Source organism: Corythoichthys intestinalis, chromosome 8, assembly GCF_030265065.1.
Source record: "Corythoichthys intestinalis isolate RoL2023-P3 chromosome 8, ASM3026506v1, whole genome shotgun sequence".
In the NCBI taxonomy this organism is placed as follows: Eukaryota; Metazoa; Chordata; class Actinopteri; order Syngnathiformes; family Syngnathidae; genus Corythoichthys; species Corythoichthys intestinalis.
The window spans coordinates 19,004,049-19,020,974 of NC_080402.1; the positions used below are offsets into that span (position 1 = coordinate 19,004,049).

A 16,926-nucleotide genomic window follows, 5' to 3' on the forward strand; every position below is an offset into this window, starting at 1 on the left:
TGACATTGACAGACGTCAAATCCATTTTGACGGGGAGGGCTTGCAGCAAATGACCACTCGCTCCCAGTGTCTTAAAGTTCAAACAGATTTGACATCTACTAGTGATAAATAATTTAAATTCAAGAGTCTATTATTGTGAATGGCAATGAAAGAGGTAAATTGAGTTAACGTGTGCTTACTAAAATGAAAGTGCAAAATGTTGTGCAATAAGGCAGTATAAATAACTTACTACAAAGTCATTTTAACCGTGAGTGATCAAAGCTGACTTGCCAAAAATACTTCAAAAGTTGTTTTACATTTTATTTGTTTTTTGGTGATGGTACAAAGAACGCATCGGTCATCTTTTTTTTTCTATTGATTGAAACCATTGGGACATGTTGACATCATGAAATACGAACACACGGACCACCAATAATGGCATGATTGTCTCCAACACACACCCGATACTCACTTATACACATTTGTACACAGACTTACAGTACATACAAACACATCCATACATACACAAAGTCGTGCATTCACACAAATACACAGACTTGCATTACAAACACGTACAAATACATACAGGCATACAGTATACACGCCCACATAACATACACAAACATACATGTACACATGCACTTTTCTGTGCAAGCTCATACAGACTTAAAGGGACAGACAACACCTTTATTATGAGTGTCGTAGCAGAAATAATCTTTAATAATTTGGAGAAAAAAAAGATTTTTTTCTGATTTAAAAGACTTGTAGGCTCTAATAAACCACAATTGTTCTCTTTTACTAAAATTTGTCATTAGAAACACATAAAATATTGCTATTGATTTAAAAATCTATAATATTTAGTACGTTTTGACCTACGGAGGGCGCCATGTTTTATGCACGCAATGGACGCTCGGGGTAATGACGTAGATTGTCACTGTCACTTGACGAAGTTTTTATGTATTTTCTTAAGGCATCGTTAGTATTTTCTGTCTGTGTGCATCTGAACAAAACAAGCTGAAAGCGCACTTTAGTACTTTGGGTATTAAAGTCTCCTCTTTCGCCGGTGTAGCACATTTTGGCAGAACACCGTTTTTTTCCCCCTTCTCTCGTCTCATCGCGTCTTTCCTGTCCATTTTGCTTTTGCTGCTCGTTTTGTGAAATATCGACAGTGCTGTCATGCTTATTGAACGGGTTGAACAGATGACATGTTTATGTCGCTAGAGTCATACTCTGGAAGCCCGGCAGCGTAACCATTTGACGTCACTGCCCTCCGACGTCAGCAACAATGGCGACATACTAGTTAAACGACATACTATTTAAAATAATTTTACAAATTGCATAAAAACGAAAATATTAAGAGGGGTTTCAATATCAAATTATTTTAACTCATAAAAACGTTTATCTTTTAAGAACAACAAGTCTTTCTTTCCGTGGATCCCTTTAATAGTGCAAAAAAATGTCAATAAAATGAGTATTTCCAGAACGTGGCCTCCCAGACTTTTTATCAGTGCTAGTACCACTTTAACCAACAAAATAGTTCTATATATTTTCATATACATATTGTTGCGCTGTTATATAACCACTATATCACTATTTGCTACGAGTCACTTATTCACTTCATTCCCAATCTATGTACACCATAACCTGTGTTCTTATATGAGCCTTACAATGACAAGAAGAGGCTTTCTATTCTATTCTTAATGTGAGTATCCTAGATTGCCCACCCTTCCTTATGACATCATTAAAAGGAATCACGGATAGAAAGACTTGTAGTTCTTAAAAGATAAACGCTATTATGAGTTTAAATAATTTGATATTAAAACCTCTCTTGATGTTTTCGTTTTTATACAATTCGTAAAATTAGTTTAACTAGAAGGTTGCCATTATTGTTGACGTCGCAGGGCGGTGACGTCACTGGGTTACGCTACCTAGCTTCCCAAAGTATGACTCTAGCGACACAAACCTGTCATCTGTTCAGCCCTTTCAATTTGAACCCGAGAGGAACATTAATAAGCATGACAGCACTGTCGATTTTTCACAAAACGAGCAGCAAAAGCAAAATGAACAGGAAAGACGGGCTGAGACGAGACAAGAGTAGGAATAAACCGGTGTTCTGCCAAAATGTGCTACACCAGCGAAACATCTAATAGAGGTGAATTTGACACCCAAAGTACTACCGTGCACTTTCAGCTTGTTTTGTTTAGATGCATACTGACAGATAATACTAAAGATGTCTTAAGAAAATACTTAAACGTAGTAATATCAAATAAAGGTAGTTTAAATACATGAATGTGGTCAACAGATCAATAATGTGCTTTAAAGCTACCACAAGAATACACAATGCTTAAAAGTATGAGAGGAAAAGACATGCAAAATGTATTTTGAGGCACTGAAAAGGTAATAAAAGACTCAATAAAAACACAAATACTAAGTACTCGCCGCTTTTAACCAATGTGCACATGTGTTGGACGTCTCGCCGCGTAGAAGGAATTGCACAACACCAGTAGTGTTCGCCTAGTGCAGTGGTTCTTAACCTGGGTTCCATTGAACCCCAGGGGTTCGGTGAGTAAGGAGTAAATCTAGGGGGTTCGGTGAAGGTTCAGACACACAGGGCCCTATTTTCATACTCTGACTAAAGGCCAAGTGTCGTTTTAGACTAGGTTGCCTCCAATTTAAAGACTTTATTCCATTTAAGTCCTAGCTCTATATCTAATGGGAGGAGAAACTGGTTTGCTCGGTAGAAGGTTGACTCACACTTTGTATGAGGAAGTATAACAGACCTACAGGCAGCGTGCACTGCGCACATAATAAAAAATACTGTATGATGCAAAGATGTGACCATGAAATAAGAATGTAGACATGATGAACCACAACGGAAGTATATGAAACTCCCATGTGATACATTAAAGCTGTTCAGACCATAAAGACACTCAGATTCCTATTTTCCATGTCTTAGCAGCTGAACAGGACACGTTAAATGTGAAATAAATAAAAGAATGTAGACATGAGATTTCATTTTCCAATGTGAAAATTAACTGCAAAATACCAAATTTATTCGTCGTAAATTTGAAATTTGTAGCTACCTAGCTAGGTTAGCTATATCGGTTTTGAATTTGACCCCCCCCCCCAAAAAATCATTGTTAAATTCGGAAGGGTTCGGTGAATGCACAAGTGAAACCTTTAGCAAGGTTAAGAACCACTAGTCTAGTGACAGTGACAAACTAAGTTATCACCCGAGCGTTCATTGCGCGCATAAAACATGGCGCCCTCTGTAGGTCAAAACATGTGCTAAACATTATAGATTTTTATATCAATGGCAATGTTTTGTTTCTAATTACATTTTAGTAAAAGGGAACAATTGTGGCTTATTAGAGCCTACCAGTCTTTAAGTACGAGGTTCCTTTTAAAACTTCATCACAGGCACCCCTGCTTGAGTATATGTGTGCATGGGTATAACAGACATCATAAAATGGCTGCGCTTGTACGGGATGTCATTTTTTGTGTTTTAACATTTTCCAAGAAATTCACAGTCTGCATACCATATACAGTGGGGCAAATAAATATTTAGTCAACCACCAATTGTGCAAGTTCTCCTACTTGAAAAGATTAGAGAGGCCTGTAATTGTCAACATGGGTAAACCTCAACCATGAGAGACAGAATGTGGAAGAAAAAAAAACAGAAAATCACATTGCATGATTTTTAAAGAATTTATTTCCAAATTAGAGTGGAAAATAGGTATTTGGTCACCTACAAACAAGCAAGATTTCTGGCTGTCAAAGAGATCTAACTTCTTCTAACGAGGTCTAACGAGGCTCCACTCATTACCTGCATTAATGGCACCTGATTTAACTCATTATTGGTATGAAAACACCTGTCCACAACTCAGTCAGTCACGCTCCAAACTCCACTATGGCCAAGACCAAAGAGCTGTCGAAGGACACCAGAGACAAAATTGTAGACCTGCACCAGGCTGGGAAGACTGAATCTGCAATAGGTAAAACGCTACGTGTAAAGAAATCAACTGTGAGAGCAATTATAAGAAAATGGAAGACATACAAGACCACTGATAATCTCCCTCGATCTGGGGCTCCACTCAAGATCTCACCCCGTGGCGTCAAAATGATAACAAGAACAGTGAGCAAAAATCCTAGAACCACACGGGGGGACCTAGTGATTGGCTTACAGAGGGCTGGGACCACAGTAACAAAGGCTACTATCAGTAACACAATTCGCCGCCAGTGACTCAAATCCTGCACTGCCAGACGTGTCCCCCTGCTGAAGCCAGTACACGTCCAGGCCCGTCTGCGGTTCGCTAGAGAGCATTTGGATGATCCAGAAGAGGACTGGGAGAATGTGTTATGGTCAGATGAAACCAAAGTAGAACTTTTTGGTAGAAACACAGGTTCTCGTGTTTGGAGGAGAAAGAATACTGAATTGCATCCGAAGAACACCATACACACTGTGAAGCATGGGGGTGGAAACATCATACTTTGGGGCTGTTTTTCTGCAAAGGGACCAGGACGACTGATCTGTGGAAAGGAAAGAATGAATGGGGCCATGTATCGTGAGATTCTGAGTGAAAATCTCCTTCCATCAGCAAGGGCATTGAAGATGAGACGTGGCTGGGTCTTTCAGCATGACAATGATCCCAAACACATAGCCAGGGCAAACAAGGAGTGGCTTCGTAAGAAGCATTTCAAGGTCCTGGAGTGGCTTAGCCAGTCTCCAGATCTAAACCCCATAGAAAATCTGCGGAGGGAGTTGAAAGTCCATGTTGCCCAACGACAGCCCCAAAACATCACTGCTCTAGAGGAGATCTGCATGGAAGAATTGGCCAAAATACCAGCAACAGTGAAAAGTGAAGAGTTACAGAAAACGTTTGGCCTCAGTTATTGCCAACAAAGGGTACATAACAAAGTATTGAGATGAACTTTTGGTATTGACCAAATACTTATTTTCCACCATGATTTGCAAATAAATTCTTTAAAAATAAAGCAATGTGATTTTCAGTTTTATTTTTTCTCCACATTGTCTTATGGTTGAGGTTTACCCATGTTGACAATTACAAGCCTCTAATATTTTCAAGTGGGAGAACTTGCACAATTAGTGGTTGACTAAATACTTTTTTGCCCCACTGTATGCATTATGCCTTGAGCAACAGTGTTTCATGTGAAGGCCATTCACACGAGATGTTGTCTGTCCCTTTAAGACACACACACGTTCTGGACACATTTGTTCACACCATACACATACGCCCACACCCACACATTAACACAAGACATACACATTCACACGTAGGATGTGTTTGTTATTAGTACATGTATCTTTTTGACATCACCATAAAAAAATAGAACTGAAATTCATACATATGTACAGTACATCTTATGGCATGGATAGTAGATCAAATGTCATGTATCAAAAGTCCATAACATGTATGTGTGTCAAGTACATACATGAAAATAATGTGATGATCATCAGGCACTTTCTTCCACAGTTAAGTGGACATCTTCTCTTATTCAGGAACAAACTTCTTGTCCGAGAGTTTGATTGACAGGTGCTTTCACGGAATTCTCTTTTGATGTTTTAACCCTCAAATTTTCTTTGCTTTCCAGTTCTAGATCAGTGTTTATGATGATTAAGATGACAAACATGTCCATGATATTTTTTTAAGGATGCGGTTACCATGGTGAGACATAATCGTTGGTTGCTGTACTTGTAGCTAAGCTATGCTAATGTCCCGCTTCTTCCTCACACTTATTTTGGCTTAATTTGATGTCAATTTGTATAAAAATATAAACTTTCCTCAGTGTATGGGTGCGTATTCCTGCCACAAAAGACAAAAACGTTCAATTATATTATCTGACGTTATCACACGGTAAGTTTCACGTTAGGCATTTTTTCTGGAGTGGCAGCGATACACTTCTGTACAAAGCAGCAACATTAAAAAGATGAAATACTGTGGACTGTATTTCACTAACAACCAATAGAGGGTGGCAAAAGTAGGCTAGCCATTAGATGGAGGGCATGTGAATCATATTAAGTTGTCGCCATGGCGACTGGAGTTGGCTGCTTGTCGCGTAGAGCTAGGCTAATGCCTTCATGCCCTTCGGCTTCATTTGAGGCATATTAATAGAAATGATGAATGTTGCATTCACACTAGACATGAATTGAGCAATTTGCGCAACGTGATTGAAAAAATTGAAAATATTAAATTGCCGTTTTTCCTTTTGGCCGAAGTCAGCGGCCCCAAACCTTTCCTGGCTGGCAGTCTCACTGTTTGTTACACACTTAGTCAGGTGTGAACCAAAAAAAGGGTCAACAAAATAACCTTCTGGGCCATTTAACTCAAATAGTTTTGCAAACCTGGTAAAAGGGCATCAAAGCTTTAACATTTTTTTAAAAATATTATCACTTTAGTGCCCCTTTAAAGAAAAAAGGAGCACTTAAGTTGTTACCAAAATTACACAATTAATAAAAACTATCATACATTTCACAAATATACTGGATTTCTTCTCAATGACACAACCAATGTAGTCAATACGAGTACTAACAAAGGGAGTGCTTGAACACCACTTAGGGTGTACAGTGGTATGAAAAAGTATCTGAACCTTTTGGAATTTCTCACATTTCTGCGTAAAATCACCATCAAATGTGATCTGATCTTTGTCAGAATCACACAGATGAAAAAACAGTGTCTGCTTTAACTAAAACCACCCAAACCTTTATAAGTTTTCATAGTTTAATGAGGATAGTATGCAAACAATGACAGAAGGGGGAAAAATAAGTAAGTGAACCATCACATTTAATATTTTGTGCCCCCCTTTGGCAGCAATAACTTCAACCAGACGCTTCCTGTAGCTGCAGATCAGTCTGGCACATCGATCAGGACTAATCTTGGCCCATTCTTCTCTACAAAACTGTTGTAGTTTAGTCAGATTCCTGGGATGTCTGGCATGAATCGCTGTCTTAAGGTCATGCAACAGCATCTCAATGGGGTTCAAGTCTAGACTTTGACTTGGCCACTCCAGAACGTGTATTTTGTTCTTCTGAAACCATTCTGAAGTTGATTTACTTCTGTTTTGGATCATTGTCTTGTTGCAGCATCCATCCTCTTCTAAGCTTCAACTGTCTGACAGACGGCCTCAGGTTTTCCTGCAAAACATCCTGATTAACTTTTGAATTCATTCTTCCATTAATTATTGCAAGTTGTCCAGGCCCTGAGGAAGCAAAACAGCCCCAAATCATGATGCTCCCTCCACCATGCTTCAAGGTGGGGATGAGGTGTTAATGTTGGTGAGCTGTTCCATATTTCCTCCACACATGATGTTGTGTGCTACTCCCAAACAATTCAACTTTGGTTTCATCAGTCCACAAAATATTTTGCCAAAACTTCTGCGGAGTGTCCAAGTGCCTTTCTATTCCATTATAAATAGATAATGGGCTATGCCAGTGATTTCTTTAAGGCTTTAGCAGACCCTCTAAGGTTCTTTTTCACCTCTCTGAGTATTCTGCGCGGAACTCTTGGCATCATCTTTGGTGGAGGGCCACTCCTCGGGAGAGAAGCAACAGTGCCAAACTCTCTCCATTTGTAGACAACTTCTCTGACTGTTGTTTGATGAAAATCCAGACTTTTACAGATGGTTTTGTATCCTTTCCCAGCTTTATACAAATCAACAATACTTGATCGGAGGTCTTCAGGCAACTCTTTTGACCTAGCCATGATGCACATCGGACAATGCTTCTCATCAAGACATTTCTTACCAGGTGTGTGTTTTATAGTGGGCAGGGCAGCTTTAAATCACTCATCAGTCATTGGGCACACATCTGACTTAAATTGTTTGGTAAAAATTGGTTTCAATTGCTCTTTAAGTGTCCTAAGGCAGAGGGTTTCCTTACTTATTTTTTCCCCCTTTTGTCATTGTTTGCGTGCTATCCCCATTAAAATATGAAAAGATATAAATGTTTTGGTAGTTTTAGTTAAAGCAGACACTGTTTTTACATCTGTGTGATGTTGAAAAAGATCAGATCACATTTGATGGTGATCTTATGCAGAAATGTGGGAAATTCCAAAAGGTTCAGATACTTTTTCATACCACTGTATGTGTGCACGTTTCGGCATTATGATACCCTAATTCATTCACATTTTTATTTGTCAAGCAGTTTAAAATTTTAAACTTATCTACTGTATGCATCAAGGTATTTTTTGTACATGTAGGCATCCAAAAGATATACAGTGAGGAGCAGAAGTATTTGCACCCCTTGTGACTTTGCAAGTTCACCCACTTTGAAAATAGGTAGAGGTCTGAAATGTCAATCAGTGATGCATTTCCACTTATAGAGACATAATCTGAAAAAATATCTGTAAGTCATATTGTATGATTTTTCAATAATTTGTAATAGTGCTGCAACGACTAATCGATTAACTCGAGTATTCGATTAGAAAAAAAATATTCGAATTAAATTTTCCTGCCTCGAGTATTAGTTAAAATAAAGTGCCATTGTAATGTTTTTTTTTTTTTAAAGTGTTTGCCTTTAGTTTCATTGATTTGGGTGGGTACACTGCCTTCTAGCCTGCCTCATTTCACATGGCTGAATCCAGCTGCTCCCTGTTAAGACCAACATAAGTTTTTGTTTGAGCTAATGTTTTTTTTTAATGCATTTGTAATTTAAAGGTATATTTAGCCATTTATTGTGGGAATATGTGTTTTAACTATTTGTTAAGAGCATTGTAAAAAAAAAAAAAAAAAAAAAGCATTGGCATTTTATAGCATTTAAACTTGCGGACTTTTGATATGTAAGTTAGCCAATTGTTCTTTTGTCGTACATATATCCTCATTTATTTATTTATTTTTTATACCGTTTGAGGCTCAGGTCAGGTATTTTAATTTTTTAATGTTCCTTATCCGATTACTCGATTATTCAAACTAACTAGTACACCGATTAATCGACTACTAAAATAATCGGTAGCTGCAGGCCTAATTTGTAATTTACTGGGGTTCATAAGTATTTGTACCCCTGAGAAAATCTGTGCTAATATTTAGTGCAGAAGCCTTTGTTTACAATTACAGAGGTCAGACGCTTTCTGTAGTTCTTCTTCACGTTCCAATTCTTTTCACATATGGAAACAGGGGTTTTGGTCCATTTCTCCACACAAATTCTTCTCTAGATCTGTCAGGTTTCGAGGCTGTCGTTGAGAAACACGATGATTCAGCTCAATCCAAAGATTTTCTATTGGATTGAGGTCTGGAGACTGGCTTGGCCACTCCAGAACCTTGATATGCTTTTTACGCAGCCACTCTTCGGTCAGCTTGGGTGTGTACTTCGGATCATTATGATGTTGGAAAATCCAGCCACGACTCATCTTCAGGTCTCTGACTTAGGGAAGGAGATTGTGGCTCAATCTCTGACGATACATTTCACCATTCATCCTCTGTTTTATACAGTGCAGTCATCCTATCCCCTTTGCCGAAAAGCAGCCCCAAAGCATGAGGTTTCCGCCCCATACTTCACAGTGAGGATGGTGTTCTTGGGATTGTACTCATCCTTATTTTTCCTCCACACATGACGAGTAAAGTTTGCACCAAAACGTTATACTTTGGTCTCATCCAACCACATGACTTTCTTCCATGGCCCCTCTGCATTATTCAAATGATGGTTTCAACAGGGGAACCTAAGCAATGCATGATTTTAAAACATTGCGCCGTAGTGTTCTACTGGGAGTAGCCTTTGAAACAGCTCTCTTCCGGTCATCGACCAGCTCCTGCCGAGTAGTTCTAGGCGGATTCCTCACTTTTCTCATCATGAGTGATGCCCCACGAGGAGAAATTTTACATGGAGCCCCAGTCCGAGGTAGATTATCAGCCATTTTTAGCCTTTTCCATTTTCGAACAATTGCTGCAAATGTTGATTTATTCTCTCCAAGTTGCTTTCCAATTGTCCCATAGCCTTTTCCAGCTTTGTGGAGCACAATTTGTTCTCTGGTATCTTTTGAAGGAGATAGTAACTTTTCTCGTAGGCACCGTCTGTTTGCATTATTCTAACACACTCAATATAATAAAAAATACTTTTAACCATAGTTTGATATTATAAGAATATTAAGTTATAATACACAGACGCACTCCTCACAAAGCAGGAGGCCAGTGCTGAGTCATCAGTACATTCCATATCAGCCCTCGCCTGATAAGCAAAGGAAAAGACGCCTTCGTCATCTCTTCGGTGGGGCCAAGACACCCCGGCCTACCAAAGCAACACCCGAGAACAAGAAGAACCATGTTTGATAGCGCAGCGCCTGTCAGACGTCAAGGCAGGCCCAACCTCCCACCTCAGCTGCCTTAGCAACCACGACCCAGCAACGAAAGGTGACGCACGAACTTGACCGCCCGAACCAGCAACAGAAGAATGATCCTAAAACAACACCCTTTGCCTGGCCCACCCCAGCGCAGCCTTCAAAAGAATGAATGTTTAACTAAGCGTTGTCATTTTTCTCGGGAACCTTTTGTTGACGTATGACATGGTGACCTTGCCTCCCCGCCTGAGTGTTTCTGTTTCGCCTTGCTGTTTTAATAGCTATCAACCTGAATAAACTGTCAACTTGTTTTCGGTGAGCCTTCTTTAAACCTTTCAAAATGGAGTCAGTACAAAGGGTTAAGACTAAGGTGAACGCGCAGAGTTTGGCCTTCTGGACGGACTGTCGAATTCTCGCCGGTCCGCGTCGTTGGAGCTGCGCCAGCACAGGTCCGGCGGTCTGGCTAGAAGGTCAGATTCCTTCAATTTCGAAATTTCTCTGGTCTTCCCCATGGTAGCAGTTGGATTATGACTGACAAGGGTGCATAGGTGACAATATTGAGCTCAAAGGGTGGTTACTCAAGGGGTAAAACTGGACTTCTTTTAAGGTAGACTGACAACTCATTGAGTGTCATAATTATTGCTGATTCACATGGGTAGAAATACTTATGAACCCAGTATATTACAAACAAATTACTTCTAAAAAAACATTCAATATAATTTCTGGAATTTTTTTTAAGATTATGTCTCTATGAGTGTAAAGGCATCTATGATTGAAATTTCAGACCTCTCCCTATTTTCAAAGTGGGTGAACTTGCAAAATCACAAGGGGTGCAAATACTGCTCCTCACTGTACATGCATGTATCGAAGGTTGGGAACCACTGGCATAAATTGGAAACCACAAAAACAAAAATCGAAGCTGTTCAAGCAAGATGTGAGGTTGGGCGCGCAGACGAAGGATTGGTTCGTGAATCAAAAAAAGGGAGCAGGCTCTGCAATTCAGAACTTGCTACCTCACAGCAGAGTTGGCACGGCAGATCGTATTTACCAACGCACAGCTTCTTGTTGCGTTGAGTGTACACTGTAAAAATAAAATAAAAGTAAAATACTGGCAGCTGTGGTTGGCAGAATTATACCATTATTATTTTTTTTAAAAACCTTTAAAAAATTTACTCTCAAATTTACCATGAAAAGAAAATTTTTCAACTCATTCTACTGCAAGCCCATGTAAACCGTTTCTTTGTCATTCTCCCCCTTCTCCTAACGGGATTTGGCAGTTTAGCAGGATGACTACCGAACCAACAGCTCAGTCCAGTTTCCGCTGCCAGTATGCTCTTGTAAATTCTCACCGAGCAGTGTTGTTTTCGTCAACCATTTTTTTCATGACGATGATGAGCTTAAAACGTGTCTTGGGAGACTAAAACATAACGAGCTAGATGCCCGGTGTCGTCTAACGAGACGAAATTCGCCATAGTTTCCATCATAAGTTCACAATGTTTCCTATCGTATGTGTAGTTTCACGAATTTTTCAGTGTTTGGTCATGGCACTCATGTGAAGTGCTGCGTCTCCCTCCGACCCCCCGCCCCACACACAGGCTTCTTCAGCATGTGCCCATTCCAGGCTCCTTTTGTGAAATGTCAGGTGCTGCTTGGTAAGTTATCTTATCTTGCCTATGCCATGTTGCTTTAGCCTTTAAAGGTCTGTGTTGAGTGATCATCACACATTAAACCAGGGGTGGGCAAACCAGTCCTCAAGGGCAGTAGTGGGTCCTGGTCTTTGTTCCAACTGATCCAGCACAAACAGTTTAACCAATGAGGTTTCTGCTGTAACAAGAAGCACCTGACTGTGATCAACTGATTGAGCTTGCAAGACACTGGATTGGCGAAAACGTTTCCTCTTAATGGGTTGGAACGGAAACCCGCACCCACTGCGGCCCTTTGTGGAATAGTTTGCCCACCCCTGCTCTAAACCATGGGTGTCCAAACCTGTCGTCAAGGGCCGCTGTGGGTCCTGGTTTTTGTTCCTACCAATCGAGCACAGACAGTTTAACCAATGAAGTTTGTGCTAAAACAAGCAGCACCTGACTGCAATCAACTGATTACACTTGTGAGACACCAGATTGGTGAAAAGATGTCATCTTGTTTTGTAGGAATGAAATCCAGCACCCACTGCGGCCCTATGTGGAATAGTTTGGACACCACTGCATTAAACTAACTTGTAGCGTTAGCATTAGCATTTAGCGCAGTTATTCGGTTCTTAAACTCTTGGAAAACTTTTTACATACAGTTACAGTATAGTTTTGGAAAACCGTACTCCGTGAGCAGTGTTGTTTTTGGCAGCTCTTTTCATTTTCGTCTAATTTATGCTTCTGCGTTGCGGTGACGGTGTAGTGAGGGCATAGACCCTATGTTGCCAATGAGCATTCGAAGTTCTGCGTCAAGGGAACGGGTTGCTCTGTAATTCATCACCAAGCCACCAGAGGGGTGTTGCGTTGTGTTTGTACGGTTTAGGGGGACTATTGTCGAATTCCTTTAGTTTGCTTCCGTTTAGACAACAATTTACAACGGAGATGGAAGGTGTATTTAGTGTAGTATTTTTAGCTGCAGCTAATCAATATTGAACAACAAATGTTGAAACGTAGGCGACATGTTTGCGAATATTTGAAAACGGTGTTGTTGTTGTCCTGAACCGGGAACAACGTTCTGATCCGACCAATCACAGTCCTTCGATGTTCACGTCACACGCGTTGACGTGACGCGTAGTCAGGATTTTGTGGAGGTGCACGTCAGGCTACGGCATAGGGTCGTAAATCAGGTCTGCGATGACGGCATACAGTGAGGCAAATTAGTATTTAGTCAACCACTAATTGTGCAAGTTCTCCCACTTGAAAATATTAGAGAGGCCTGTAATTGTCAACATGGGTAAACCTCAACAATGAAACAATGTGGGAAAAAAACTGAAAATCACATTGTTTGATTTTTAAAGAATTTATTTGCAAATCATGGTGGAAAATAAGTATTTGGTCAATACCAAAAGTTCATCTCAATACTTTGTTATGTACCCTTTGTTGGCAATAACGGAGGCCAAACGTTTTCTGCAACTCTTCACAAGCTTTCACACACTGTTGCTCGTATTTTGGCCAAATCCTCCAGGCAGATCTCCTCTAGAGCAGTGATGTTTTGGGGCTGTCGTTGGGCAACACGGACTTTCAACTCCCTCCACAGATTTTCTATGGGGTTGAGATCTGGGGACTGGCTAGGCCACTCCAGGACCTTGAAATGTTTCTTACGAAGCCACTCCTTTGTTGCCCTGGCTGTGTGTTTGGGATCATTGTCATGCTGAAAGACCCAGGCCACGTCTCATCTTCAATGCCCTTGCTGATGGAAGGAGATTTTCAGTCACAATCTCTCGATACATGGCCCCATTCATTCTTTCCTTTACACAGATCAGTCGTCCTGGTCCCTTTGCAGAAAAACAACCCCAAAGCATGATGTTTCCACCCCCATGCTTCACAGTGTGTATGGTGTTCTTCGGATGCAATTCAGTATTCTTTCTCCTCTAAACAGGAGAACCTGTCTTTCTCCCAAAACTTTCTATTTTTGTTTCATCTGACCATAACACATTCTCCCAGTCCTCTTCTGGATCGTCCAAATGCTCTCTAGCGAACCGCAGATGGGCCTGGACGTGTACTGGCTTCAGCAGGGGGACATGTCTGGCAGTGCAGGATTTGAGTCCCTGGTGGCGCATTGTGTTACTGATAGTAGCCTTTGTTACTGTGGTCCCAGCTCTCTGTAGGTCATTCACTAGGTCCCCTCGTGTGGTTCTGGGATTTTTGCTCACCGTTCTTGTTATCATTTTGACGCCACGGGGTGAGATCTTGCATGGAGCAACAGATCGTGGGGGATGATTATCAGTGGTCTTGTATGTCTTCCATTTTCTAATAATTGCTCCCACAGTTGATTTCTTTACACAAAGGGAAGAGCGAAGAGTTACAGAAAACGTTTGTCAAGTACCCTTTGTTGGCAATAACGGAGGCCAAAGTATTGAGATGAACTTTTGGTATTGACCACTTATTTTCCACCATTTGCAAATAAATTATTTAAAAATCAAATAATGTGATTTTCTGGTTTTTTTGTCTCTCATCGTTGAGGTTTACCCACGTTGACAATTACAGGCCTCTCTAATCTTTTCAAGTAGGAAAACTTGCACAATTGGTGGTTGACTAAATACTTATTTGCCCCACAGTAGGTCTGCCGTCACCGCTACGCAGAAGCATTAACAGCCTTTCGACTAAGACGAAAATTAAAATGGCTGCCAAAAATCAGTTCTCACTACAGCTACACTCACAGCACTTTTTCCAAACGGACTTTAGTAGCTCGGTAGTTAGCACGGTCGACTGCTAAGATGACAGAGTGGGTTGGAAAGGGAGAATGAGAAAAAGAGCGCAGTGACTTCATCACCAACATTAAGACATGTGGGTCACAGTATAAAATAATTTTTAAAAAAATTCTACCATGATTTTCAGTTGAAAAGTTAACAAAAATCTACCGTAAAATGTACGGTTACTCAAGGACTTTACCGCTGTTACGTGTATTTTCTCAACAGTAATATTCTGACAAACACAGCTGCCAATATTTTACTACATTTTTTTTTGTTTTTAAACAGTGTAATAACGCGACACAGATGACAAACACAGAGAGACAAAACCCCAAACAAGGACACAGCCACAGAAGGCGGATACGGCGCTTCAGCCAGCCGCCTGGTGTCTACCGCCGCAACATCGGCAGGCGACGCCACACCGGTGGAGGGCGGTGAGCGGCGCATAGCAACACATGCACGGCGCCAACAGCGACAGCGCTAGCAGAGCGCTCCAACGTAAACAGAAACGCTCGTCGCCCGCCTCACACGAGCACGGGTCCGAGTAGTCACCTTCCGGGTCTGCCATGCAGTGGTACAACAGGCTGTCGGCGCACCACAGAAAGCTAACGCGCCGTATGCACGTTTGGATCGGGTCCGGCGCCTCCTGGCAGCGCCCCCGCCCGTTGTCCTCGCGGCAGAACAGATCCTGACAGTAAACGCAGCGAAGACGCTCGCTGTCTTTCCGGCCGCGCTTTAGCTGAGGCTGAGCCGTCACCGCCGCCCCCGGGTCCAGGCAGATGGGCTTAGCTATGGGGTAAGGGTAGCCGTAGTTGAGCTTAGGCGCCTCGTGCGGGTAGGCTTCAGGAATGTCGGACATTGACAGCTTGTCCCTCGTAGCGGCGGCATGACGGTAGTCCTCATAGCCGGTGAGCCAGGCGCGTTCCCGCGGAGTGATTCGCACCACTTCTTCCTCCAACTGGAAGCTCACATGGCGAGGGAACACATCCACCGCCTGCAAACATGAAAAATATTAGTGGACAAGGTTTAACAAATGACTGTACACTAAGCCAGTGTTTTTCAACCTTTTTTGAGCAATGGCACACTTTTGTCATGAAAAAAATCTAAAGGTACGCCACCAGCAAAAAAACTGATTAATTTCTGTAGACCAGACATGTCCAAAGTCCGGCCCGGGGGCCAAATGCGGCCCTTGGTCAAATTTCATCCGGCCCCCAGCCTCTGTCATAAAATCAGTAACGTCTGGCCCGCACACAGACTTAATAAATTGGTCAGCAGTACTGCTACCAGCATATGAAGTAGCTTACACACTAAATGCTGCTCCTCATTTACCCACTAAAAGGCAACAGCACTCTAAGCAACATTACCCCATATGACCCTTCCAATTTTCTAAAATGGCGACAACAAAAAAAAAAAAAAGAAAGTTGACTGTGACGGCTGACGCTTCAAGGATAGGTGGAAATTGGACTATTTCTTCTCTAAAATACGCAACAACTGTGTCTGCGTCATTTGCAAAGAGACAGTCGCTGTTTTTGAAGAGTTCAACGTGAGGCGATATTACCAAACAAGACACGCTGAAATGTACGACAAGATTACAGGGAAGATACGTAGCGAGAAATTGAAGCAACTTGAAGGTAGTTTAATTTTACAGCAGCAGTATTTCGCAAGAGCCCGAGAGTCGAAAGAGAACGCAACAAAGGCTAGTTGCGAGATTGTTGAAATAATTAATTTACGGCTGTCAAACGATTAAAATTTTTACTCGAGCTAATCACAGCTTAAAAATTAATTAATTGTAATTAATCGCAATTCAAACCATCAATAAAAAATGCCATATTTTTCTGTAAATTATTGTTGGAATGGAAAGATAAGACACAAGACGGATATATACATTCAACATACTGTACATGAGTACTGTATTTGTTTATTATAACAATAAATCAACAAGATGGCATGAACATTAACATTCTGTTAAAGCGATCCATGGATAGAAAGACTTGTAGTTCTTAAAAGATAAATGTTAGTACAAGTTATAGAAATTTTATATTAAAACCCCTTTTAATGTTTTCGTTTTAATAAAATTTGTAAAAATGTCAATCAAAAAATAAACTAGTAGCTCGCCATTGTTGATGTCAATAATTAGACAATGTTCATGGTGCTGAAACCCATAAAATCAGTCGCACCCAAGCGCCAGCAGAGGGTGACAAAACACCAAAAAACACAAGTAACAAGTGGACATGAAACTGTGCTGTCATTTTAATCTGTCTGAGCGGGGCATGTGCATTAATT

At 41.0% G+C, this 16,926-nt stretch overlaps 1 protein-coding gene across 1 annotated transcript in view; it reads right to left on the minus strand.

Annotated features, from left to right (window-relative positions):
- Window positions 1-1,158: 1,158 nt before the first annotated feature.
- spred2a (sprouty related EVH1 domain containing 2a) overlaps window positions 1,159-16,926 on the minus strand; it is a 43,118-nt gene continuing 27,350 nt past the window's right edge. Inside the window, exon 6 of the mRNA XM_057843300.1 lies at window positions 1,159-15,637. Within this exon, the coding sequence (XP_057699283.1) occupies window positions 15,014-15,637 (624 nt within the window). The 3' untranslated portion in view covers window positions 1,159-15,013. The remainder of the gene's footprint in view (window positions 15,638-16,926) is intronic.